General features: G+C 39.3%; 1 protein-coding gene and 1 non-coding gene across 2 annotated transcripts; both read right to left on the bottom strand.

Moving 5' to 3' along the window:
- Positions 1-404: 404 nt before the first annotated feature.
- Positions 405-10,625, bottom strand: LOC102222738 (phospholipase B-like 1). Its single transcript, XM_005815495.3, has 12 exons — positions 10,341-10,625; positions 9,678-9,891; positions 9,070-9,153; positions 8,105-8,246; positions 7,866-8,012; positions 6,741-6,885; positions 5,129-5,329; positions 3,247-3,387; positions 2,994-3,179; positions 1,942-2,048; positions 966-1,213; positions 405-563 (listed from the first exon to the last, which is right to left on the bottom strand). The coding sequence occupies exons 1-11, from the start codon at positions 10,438-10,440 to the stop codon at positions 1,037-1,039; spliced, it is 1,644 nt and encodes a 547-aa protein (XP_005815552.2). The 5' UTR covers positions 10,441-10,625; the 3' UTR covers positions 405-563; positions 966-1,036.
- trnar-ccu lies at positions 10,599-10,671 on the bottom strand. The gene has a single exon. It is a non-coding gene; the product is annotated as a tRNA-Arg (tRNA).
- Between the last annotated feature and the right edge of the window lie 343 nt (positions 10,672-11,014).

Genomic DNA, 11,014 nt, shown 5'->3' with positions numbered 1-11,014 from the left:
AGACATTTACATTTTAATACAGGAATGATGATTTAATTGAAAACAGAGGTGGGTAGAGTTTACAAAAATTAAAAGTAGCAGTACTTTAACATATTTTTACTCAAGTAAAAGTAAATTACACAAGTAAAGAAGTATTTGGTAAAAAAAAAAAAAAAAAGTCTATTCAATACTGAGTTACTGATTAACTTATCACTCATTTAACATTTAAAAATTATATAGACAGACCAAAATATAAAGTGGAAATTGTGCATATTAAGGATGAAAATGACAATAATTCATATAAATAACAAAAAAATAACAATCAAGCAAAGAAAATAAGTGAAAAGTACAGCATAGTAAAAATACTCCTAAAAATACAATTTAAAAAAAGTTACTCAAGTAAATGTAACTGAGTAGTAACCTGATAAGCATTTATTTTACATTCTATATGGTTAGTTTTATGTTTTTACTCTATGATGATAAATTACGCGTGGTAAACATGCGGTTGAAGCAACGTTTTCTACCTCCACCCTGAACGTCCACAGCGAAGCTCACAAGCTCAGTCACGTAGCCCCGGGGCGACTCTGCAAAATCATAACAAAGGAATTTAAACACTTGCAAACTTGACTGAATGTGAAATTGTTTAAAGGGTGATAAAGAAAAACAAAATGTGGGATTGTTGAAAAGTGTAAAAAGTTCCCAATTATTAAATTCTTAGACTTCATATTTTTCAATAGGCTTTACAGAGCTACTAAACAACAAATTAAATAAACTTTGTAAATTGGTTTTTATCAATGCTTTCTTTATGTTTTATGTTTAAGTCTGTATTATTTGGCCTAAAACATCTCAGTGCTGCCCTCTGTGGGTTGGATGTTGAAGAATGGATCTGTGACTTTACGTTGTGGAAAAAATTACTAGAAAGGTGTTCCTTCTTCTTGAATTTATTTTATGATTATGTTATTCTTTATTTTTATTCTTTAGAATACCTGATTTTGCAGGTTATAGCTATAGCTAGCTAACAGACGGAGATGTTAGCTGGCTATAGCTAGCTAACACGTCAGGGCCGGCGCAGCGTGGGCTTCATGATGACGAAGGGAAACGTGTAGGTTTCTGGGAGACCCTGATGAGCCGTGAGGTTGAAGGGCCTCCAGGAGAACGGGGGGAGTCCCCCTTGGGTGGTGGGCCCGTTTACGGCCTCGGCGGTCAGCTGCAGGGCCATCTGGTAGTCTGTCACCTGGACAGAAAGTTAACTCTCCTCAGTGGAAGTTTCCGGTGCCCAGCTGTGAGGTCATCTGCTACAGAAAGCTTCATCTAAATCATGCAGTCTGCAGACGACCCTGTAACCAGAATCTGTTGTGACAGTTCTGATCCTCTGATTTGATTTACTGTAAACACTCTTACTCTGCAAATGCTGATTTACTGTGATGCACCGTCAGCACAACATCACTTCAGAGAGAGGACGAAGCCTTTTGAAACGTCAACCTTCATCTCATCAGCCACGACTCCCTATGGATGTTTAACACCTGATGGTCCTGTAGGTTCAGTTTGATTTGGAACCAGAACTCCATCATCTGCTCCACCTCCAGCTGCTGTGGTTCTGACCCAAACCAACCTGTTCCCCTCCTGGCCTGTGGGGGCGCTGCACCAAGAACCACTGGAGGAAATGACACAAAAACCTCTGAAGACACTGAGAGCAACTTCCTTCTTCACCAGATGGAAACAAGATGGAGGCGTCAGATTTTAGTGTTGGAGGATTTCTCTTTAGTCTTTGGTAAAATATTACAAGCCATTTCCCCTGCTAGCGCTAGGCTAGTAGTTTGTTTTGGATGTTTTGCAACAAATGTAGCAGTTTTGGTCCCAATAGCAGAGAGTCTACTGGACTATCAGGAGGGAAAACAACCTATATACATTTAAAATTCCTAAATAAGGTGTTCTGGCCATAATTGAAACAAATGCTCTGACCTTGGTGTCATAGCAACCTCCTGGGCGTGGCCTCCTTGGTCTCAGGTCGTTACGGCAACAGATGGTTTTACATGGATGGCCCTTGGAGTAGGGATCTCTCTTATAGTCTGGAACAGAACCGGATTGGGTTTTAGTACTGAATGTCTGCATAGTTGCTAAAACAATACGTCTATTTTCAGCAAACAAGTTAGACATGTTGAGAGGAAAATAATGGATAACAAAACATTATTTTAGTGACGACTGAAGCGATTCAGTCTGACCAGCAGCAGAGTTTATATAGAGGTCAGCAGAACCCAGCTTTTATTTTGATAGTCCACTTCTGTTCATTGTCAAGCTAATTTACATATTAGCTAAATATTTACCTTTGACCTAAATATTTAGTTCTAAAATTAAATGTTTAGTTTTGTAAATAAATGCCTAGTAAAATTAAATATCTAGTTAAATATTTAAATTTGACCTAAATATTTTGTTTGCAAACAAACAAAATATTTACATATTTAGTTCAGAATGTAAATATTTAGTTTCCCTACTAAATATTCAGTTCAACATGTTGGACATGTTAGTTTTAACTAAATATATTGTCAGGAAGCTAAATATTTAATATAATATGTTAGACACGCTAGCTAAATATTTAGTCTGGAAATTAAAAATTTAGCTTGTGAATTAAATATTTAGTTTGGAACTGTGACATTTATAAATGAATGAATAACATGCTGGAGATATTGACGATCAATAAAGTATATTCTATTTTATTCTGTAAGACTTTCTCTACATCAGGCTAAATTAACCAAAGATTTTGCTTTTAGTTTTTTACAGTGTAACCTTATAAACCTTGTAGCCATCTGGTAGCAACAACCATCAGAAACACCTGAACTTTTCTTCCTCCTCCATTCTGACGCTCAGTTTGGACCTCAGTGTGTCGCTTTCAGCCCGCCTGGATGCTGACTTGTGATTGGCTCATTCACTGCTTACGCTAACACACCCTGGGGCTGGTGTACCTAATAAAATGTCCAGTGATTATAGATTACAAATACAGTTTTTGTTAGACCTACTGTTGTATCTCATGATGTATTTGAGGGAGCTGAGGTCCGACACCTTGGCCTGATCCCTGCGGAGGATTTTGGCTCGGGGGCAAAGGTCGTAGGAGAAGTCTTCTCCATAGCGCCCCCACATGGCGGCGTATCCGCTCTGGGCGTAGATCTCGGCGTGGAATGGGACGTTGTAGGACGGCCAGTAACCTGCCGAACGCGGGAGGCCAGGTGAATCCCAGCCAATGGAGAATCAGAGAAGGAGACGGCCGCCCACCTCTGCGTAAAGCCGGAGTCTGGTCGGAGTGGACGACGTTCCCGGGAATCTGCTCCACCACCGTCAGCGCTCCGGCCCGGATGCTGCGCCGCAGCAGAACCCTGCTCAGGTCCAGAACCAGGTACTGGCTGTTGTAGGTTCCTGAAACCCAGAGCGCCGCAGCACAGTGAGGAAGCGGATTCCAAAAGGTTTACAACGGAATACTAGCACTAATCTGAAAAGTGTGGCGGGCTTTTCTATTCAAGATCCGACTAGCTATTACAAAATTTACAAAAATGTTAAAGAAAGAAAATGTTATTATAAGTTGGACCCCAAAAAATTCATCCATCCGTCCGTCCGTCCATCCATCCATCCATCCATCAATCATTTCTTGCTGTTGATACAAACAGAAAATACCAACCAACCAACACAAACTGGTTAGAAAGTTACGAGTTATAAAAATAATCTGCTCTGGGTCAGGATAATCCGCCCAAAGTGGAAGAACCCTGAACAGAACCGAATCGGACCGTGGTTTGACCCACTGCAGTGGTTCTGCTGTAGGTTAGAGTTCCTCTAACATGAAAACATGAACCTGCTGCATGTTGGTCTCTACGGAAAATACAGCAAACCGACAAACGATACTCCAAACAATCAATCGAAACGTCAGGTTAGTAAAATATGGAGAATATCTTTACAGATGTTATCTATGAACACGATTCAAACCTTTCAGATTTAATTTGTAAAATCATTTAAAACTACTCATCGGTTTGTGTTGGTCTTTCAGATGAAATCACAATGAACCACGTTGAAACAAAATTAGAATTCAAGCAAAATTCAAGGTCCATCAATACTAATGGACCTTTTACTAAAACTTGTATATATTTATACTAATCTATAAATGTAACCGTCCCTCTATAGAAGTAGCAGCAACGTGATAAACGTGACTCTAACATCTGAAAATCTGTGAATTTTCTGATTCACCTGAAGAACAAACAATAATGAAACTAATGTCAGCGTCTCTGGTTGATTCTTGCACCAAACTTTCCCAGCAGAGCTAACAAGCACCATCATGTTCAGCGAGGGAAGCGCTGGAGACGGGAAAACTCCTAAACACTAAATTTGTTTCCTCCTGACGGTCCGGTCGACTCGGTTCTACTGGAACCAGAACATCTGCTCCACCTCCAGCTGCTGTGGTTCTGAGTCAAACCAACCTGTTCCCCTCCTGGCCTGTGGGGGCGCTGCACCAAGAACCACCGAAGGAAACGACACAAAAACCTCTGAAGACACTGAGAGCAACTTCCTTCTTCACCAGATGGAAACAAGATGGAGGATTTTAGTGTTGGAGGATTTCTCTTTAGTCTTTGGCTGAAGACCAGAAACCGTTTCTACGACATTGTAGATAGAAAAAAAATCCTAAATATTTAGGAATGTTCTAGAAAAAACAAGAAAATTTTAGAGTTTGAAAAGATTAACATTTTCTGGAAAAAAATATGTTTAGAGTTTGAAAAGTCAGAGATTTCCAGAAAAAAACAAAATGTTTATATTATTCTCTTTTCTAGAAAAAATATTGAAATTCGAAAAGTCAAGAAAAAAAAACCATTTTCAAGAAAATTTCTGAACTTTCCTCCTGCAGTTTTGACTCTTCAAACTCAGAAATTCTCTGTTTTTTTTTAAGAAAGTTTATATAACTTAAATTTAAATGTGTATAATTTACATCTATATTAATTGCTGTAAAACGTCAAGTTTCATATTTTAACTATAAAGACGGGAAGCTGCAGGCTGAGTCTGATCAAAGCTAACGGCTCAGCTGTTGCAGGGTGAAAACGGTGCAGATTGTGATTTTAAACATCGTTTGTTCATTCAGATGAAGCAAACGTTGGTCTGGTTGTGGCTCAGATCCCACCTGAGTTATATCTGGAGAAGAGCTGCGCCCACTCCTCTCCGCTGCGGGCCAGGCCGTTGGCCAGGCGGACCCTCTGCCAGGCCAGCAGGCGGTGTGGGCTGAGCCGAGAGAACAGCGAGGCGTTGAAGACGCCGATGGAGGTCTGCGTCATCAGCAGGCCGCTGCCCAGCAGGTAGAAATCATCCAGAGACATGAGGAACCCTGCAGGAGCAGGAGGAGTTAGTCTGACATTTTACTGTAACATTTTCAAGCAAAACAAGAGAAATAAACAGGATTCAAAGGGTTTACACTGCCACCTAGTGGCGGTTTTTCACATGGGCAGTCACCCAGGGCGGCAGTAGAAACAGGGATGCACTAGATCAGTGGTCCCCAACCACCGGGCCACCAACCGGTACCGGGCCATGGACCAATTGGTACCGGGCCGCGCAAGAAATAATGAACTACTTCCGGATCTTTTATTTTGAAAATCCTAAACCAGATGGATTTTACAGGTTACGTCTTGCGCGTCAAATTTGAGCCACAACATCGGAGTACAGCGCCCCCCCCTGGTCCGCGCGACTAAAAAGGTTGGGGACCGCTGCACTAGATGACAAAATATAACATCTGCAGCTAATGATTACTTTAGTACTTTATTATTCTGACAATCAGTTAATTGGATAAAAAGCTGTCACATTCTGCAGATTTTTCATTTAACTACTTAAAAATACAAATAAACACATTTATTGTCAGTGTAAGAACAGGATTTGGGTCACTTTCTTTCACAATGTTTGCTAATATTTGGAAAGTTTAATAAATAAAAGCTGGTTTGGGTTCAGTAAATTCAACTTTTCAGTAAAAATCTGGATAAACGTGATTCTGTATGGTTATAAAAAGACTTAAAAATACTTTGTGTTAACATTTTACATTTCAAGAAAATTATGTTAAAATAATTTTATCCTTACTATATTATTGATTTACAGTTTGGGAGCCGCACAAATTCAGTCAAAGGGCCACAACCGGCCCTTGAACCGCACTTTGGACACCCTTGGCTTAAAACACAACAAGATCCACAAACCAAATGCGGAAAAAGACTAAAACTGACCTAAAAGACTAAAAACAGAGGAATAAAACGAGACGGCAAGACCTTAATGATAATAACAAACTACACAGAATATGGCAACACATTACTGACAATAATAAATCCAGAAATGTCAGGAAACAAACACCATGCCAGGTAAAAGAAGAAAGAAACAGCCACAACATTAAAGTTATTACAAACAGCCAATAAACGGAGTAACAAAATGGCGGATCTTGCTGGAGTCCATCACTGTTTCATTGCTTCAGTTTAATAAAGTAAAGTGAAAACCTCACTGCTCTATAAATAGCTCCTTAAAACCACTTTGGTTCTGATGGAGTGGAGCCCATAAGAGGATTTTTTACTTCACAAATCTTTGGCCTGAACACCTGAGTCTCCTCTGACGGCCCATCAGGGACGTCAGCATTTCAGCTCATGTGGACTTTGTGACTCACTCACACGCAGCGAAAGCACCGACCGTTCAGCTCAGAATAAAATCTGCAGGTGTTTTTATTGTAAACTGTGACGTGTGGATGAGTTAAGCCTGGGCTTCGGTACCTGGGTAGCTGCTGAAGGACATCTGCCCGGTGTGGACGCGCGAATCGGAAACCCTGAAGTCCCAGTGCTTGTAGATCCGCATGGTGGCGGCGTAGCTGTACCAGCTGGAGTGGCCCAGTAGCAGGTTTTCATAACCGGGCAGCACCTGAGCAACCAACAGAGAGCAGGAGGACGGATAAAAACACGACCAGTTTGGTCAGGAGGTTTAGCTTGGTTTGACTTTAAAATTCATTTTTCATGTTTTGGGCTTTTCCTGCTTCTAAAACAGCCAGGCCTGTCCAAACCTTTTTGTATATTACTTAATTATAATTGCAAAATCTATTGTTTTGTTTTCCGTTTTACCTGATCAACTGTAAACTAAACATGATGGCACTCACAGTTGTACAATACTTTAATCTATAAAGTATTGTAGATTAACAATATAAAAATGTTTTGAAGTTTTGCCAGATTAAAAACAATAAAACATAAATGTTTGGGTTGATCACATTTTTCCACATTTTCTGTCTTTTTGTCTCACTCTGGCTTTATTTTGAAAAGTTTATTAAAAGGGAATGTCAAAGTCTGCATTTTATTAGAGGTTCCTGAATGTTAATGGCTGATTTTACTAATAAATCATATATTTTTTAAAACTTGTCCCATCTTAGATTTCCCATTTTAAGATTTTAAATGGTCTACCTTTTTTTGAAAGGCTGCTCCCTAAACATTGATTTTAAATCTGTATCCACTGCCTGAACCGCCAACCTAAATTGAATAAGCACATAGAATGAAATTGAATTCTGATCAAGGGCCTTCTAAAATCATTTCAAGGGCCGCAAATGGCCCCCGGGCCACACTTTGGATGCTCCTGTACTTGTAACTTGTCAGTATATAAATAGAAGTTGCTTTGATTTGATTAATAACATATTTAAACACACAACTGCTAACTTGTGCTTATATTTATTATACTTGTGTGTCCAAGTGGAGTCTAGAGGGCCACATAAAAAGCTGTGGTGGGCCGGATTTGGCCCCGGGCCTTATGTTTAACACAAGTTCTTTAGAAGGAGGAAAGTAAAGAGAGAAGCGCAGACCAACGCTCCGCTGACCCGGTTTTCTCTCTGGCCTTTGGCTCATAAAATCAGCCCGGACCTTTATGAGAGCCGTGCAGAGGCCCATCCCAGGCCTCCTGAAGGCGGCCGAGCCCGTCGAGGAGTTGGAGCGAGGCATCAGAGCCGGGACCAGGTCCAGAAGGTCACCCACACCATTCAGGAACTGGAGCGCGAACAGCGGCAGGGCCTGGGCGAGAGGCACAGATTAATGAAGTGATAGTCTGACAGGCCGCCAGCACACACACACACACACACACACACACACACACACACACACACCTCCCTGTGTCTGCTTTTGGCCCACTCTGCAGCTCCAGCGTGCAGCCCGTCCAGCTGGGCCAGGATCAGTCCCACATGCTTCCACAGGGGGTCGCTGTTCCTCCTCTGAGCCGCCTGCTCTCTGGCCCAGCTGTCCTGTTGGCTGCGATCCAGCAGAAATAAATGCGTCACATTTAGAATTCACTACGAAGGCCTATTAGGGACATTATAGATTGAAGGAAAAGGAGGAGCAAATTAACAACAACAACTTCAAAAGGTTTCTAAAAAAGTGAAAATTCTGAGTTTGAAAAGTGAAATTTTTTGTACTTTTCAACTTGAGATTCATCTCAAAATTTCAGATTTTTTCCAGCAAACTTAAAATTTTTCAAACACATGAATTTCTTGGGTTTTTTCTGTAAAATTTCTGAGATTAATTTCTAAATTTTAGGCAGCCCATTTTTGTAACAAAATTTCAACCATTCAAACTCAGAAATTTCCTATTTTTTTCTAGAAAATATCCCAGTTTAATCTTAAAATGTCCTTGTTTTTTCTAGCTAATGTTCAACTTTTAAAACTCAGAAATATCCAGGTGTTTTCTAGTAAATTTCTGAGGTTAATTAAAAAATTTCTGAGACTGAAAAGTTAAAATTTGTTGGAAATTTTTTTTAGAAATTAACATCAGAAATTTTCCAGGAAAAATTTGGAAGTTTTTGATTTTGAAAAGTCAAACATTTTCCACTTGAGATTAATCTCAAAATTTCAGAGTTTTTTTTTTTTTAGCACATATTTGACTTTTCAAAGCCAGAGTTTGTTTTGGCTGAATGTACTCCTTATTTTCTACCTACATTTCATTCTAATTCTTTCCTTCCTTCTAATTCATGGAAAGCACTTTGAATCGTCTTGTTGCTGAAAATGTGCTATATAAATAAAATTACCTTATCTTAAGATATCATAAATTATTGATCAATGATTAAAAGTAATCATACCTCATGAAGTGTTTTAAGGGGATTAAAACTCGCTCATCTTTTACCAGCTGAGGAAACATGTTGGTGTAATGGCTGAACATCTGTCTGCAGGAAAAGGAAGAAAAACATCTGGCTGAAGTTTGCCCATTCACTCTTTACAAACGGAACATTTCCAGCTTATCTCAGAGTTCACAATGGATTTTATTTGTTGTTTTATTTAGAATATTTAAAATGTCTTCCAGTTCCAGGGTTAAATCTTCATTAGCATTTTAAGCTTATTGATCTTTCAGAATGTGATCTGGCATTAATATTATATTACTTGAAAATGGTGTCAAAACAACAATATTATCATTTATCGCAGTAACGTCTGGGATGATTTATTGTCCAGAAAATTTGTTGTAACAGATCTGGACCCAAATAATGCAATTCAAATGATGATGGATGGAAACTTCAGAATTTAAATAGGAAAAATAGAGTTCTGTTATTTAGTCAACATTAAAAATAATGTGTAATTATGTGTAACTGGTGTAATGTCAGTAAAAAACGTCATATCGTTTGTATGATGAAACATCAGCTTTTGTCTGTATTCCAGCAACATTTTTATTTTGTGTGTCAGTTAGTGGGCTCACCCAGCAGTCAGGTAGCCCTCCAGGTAACCAGCCAGGTAAAATGTGATTTCATCGTCCTGCGGCGCTCCTCCAAAGCCGGCCTGGATCTCCAAGACGCCCCATCCAGAGAGCAGCAGAGAGTCGTTGAAGAATCCGCAGGCGCCCCCGTCCCGCGCCATCACCCCCTCCTGCAGGGTCACGCTCTTCTGGGCAGCATCCCAGTTCACCGTGGCCTCTGGGAGATTTACCATTGTACCAGGATGGACAGGGTTACAGGGTTGAGGTTAGATAACACATTATGTAATATAATGTCATGGCACCATTTTAAAGAAAGATATAGCTTTTATTGATTGTATTTGTGTTTTTATAGATATAAATATATACTTTTAATACTTTTGAAAGCTGGATTTGACATGGGCACGTTGCAATAAAAAACTGATTCTGATTTCATTTATAGATAAAATATAGTTTTCTATGATTAAATAACAGCTGATGCAAAGTAATATGTCTAGTGATTAGTAATATTCTCTAAACACAATTTGTAATGTTTAATGGAAAAACTACGGAAGTAGGAAAAATCTTCCTGTTAATTCACATCCAAAAATATTAAATAACCTCGTCTACACAGTAGATATTTAATCAATCCAGTTAGTTATACAATCATGCATTAAGTGCATTACTCACGGTAAGTTTGCACTTTGCTAATTTGTCTTCCAACTTCATCCAGCGATGCAGCCACAGAGCACAGCAGGACGCACAAACAGACGCTCGGTTTCCTCATCATATATGAAGAATATCAGGTTCTGAACGGAGAGTAACACCGAAAATTAGTGCGACGGAGGACAAGAATTCATGATGAGAGTCGGCAGATAAATACTTCCCTAGTTGTTAATTAAATGACTAAAAACAAAATGCTGAAGTAAGGATAAAAAAAATTGCAGCCACCCCAGATGGGACTCGAACCCACAATCCCTGGCTTAGGAGGCCAGTGCCTTATCCATTAGGCCACTGGGGCTACGTAAGAAAACTGATCGGCGTAATGTTATTTGTTAGTACAAATGTTTAGTGGAGTTGAGTTTTGCCAGGGATATATTATTCTTTTTTTTTTCATACGATTTATAAGCATAATAAAGACGAACTTAAGCATTTGGATTAGTCACGTTAACGGTTTCGCTGTTTAGGGTCCTGTTAGGCTCCTGGGCGGTACCATTATCACGGGGGTTATTCGTATATTAAGATGCAAAATATTTACATATATATTACATTATTATTATTATTATTATGTAGCGCTCCTAATATATTGTTTATTACAGAAACATACCAAAACAATTAGTAGCTGAAATTTAAGTTAGGGGTAA

This window comes from Xiphophorus maculatus, chromosome 10 (assembly GCF_002775205.1).
Source record: "Xiphophorus maculatus strain JP 163 A chromosome 10, X_maculatus-5.0-male, whole genome shotgun sequence".
NCBI lineage: Eukaryota > Metazoa > Chordata > Actinopteri > Cyprinodontiformes > Poeciliidae > Xiphophorus > Xiphophorus maculatus.
This window is presented reverse-complemented; position numbering and strand designations above follow the sequence as displayed.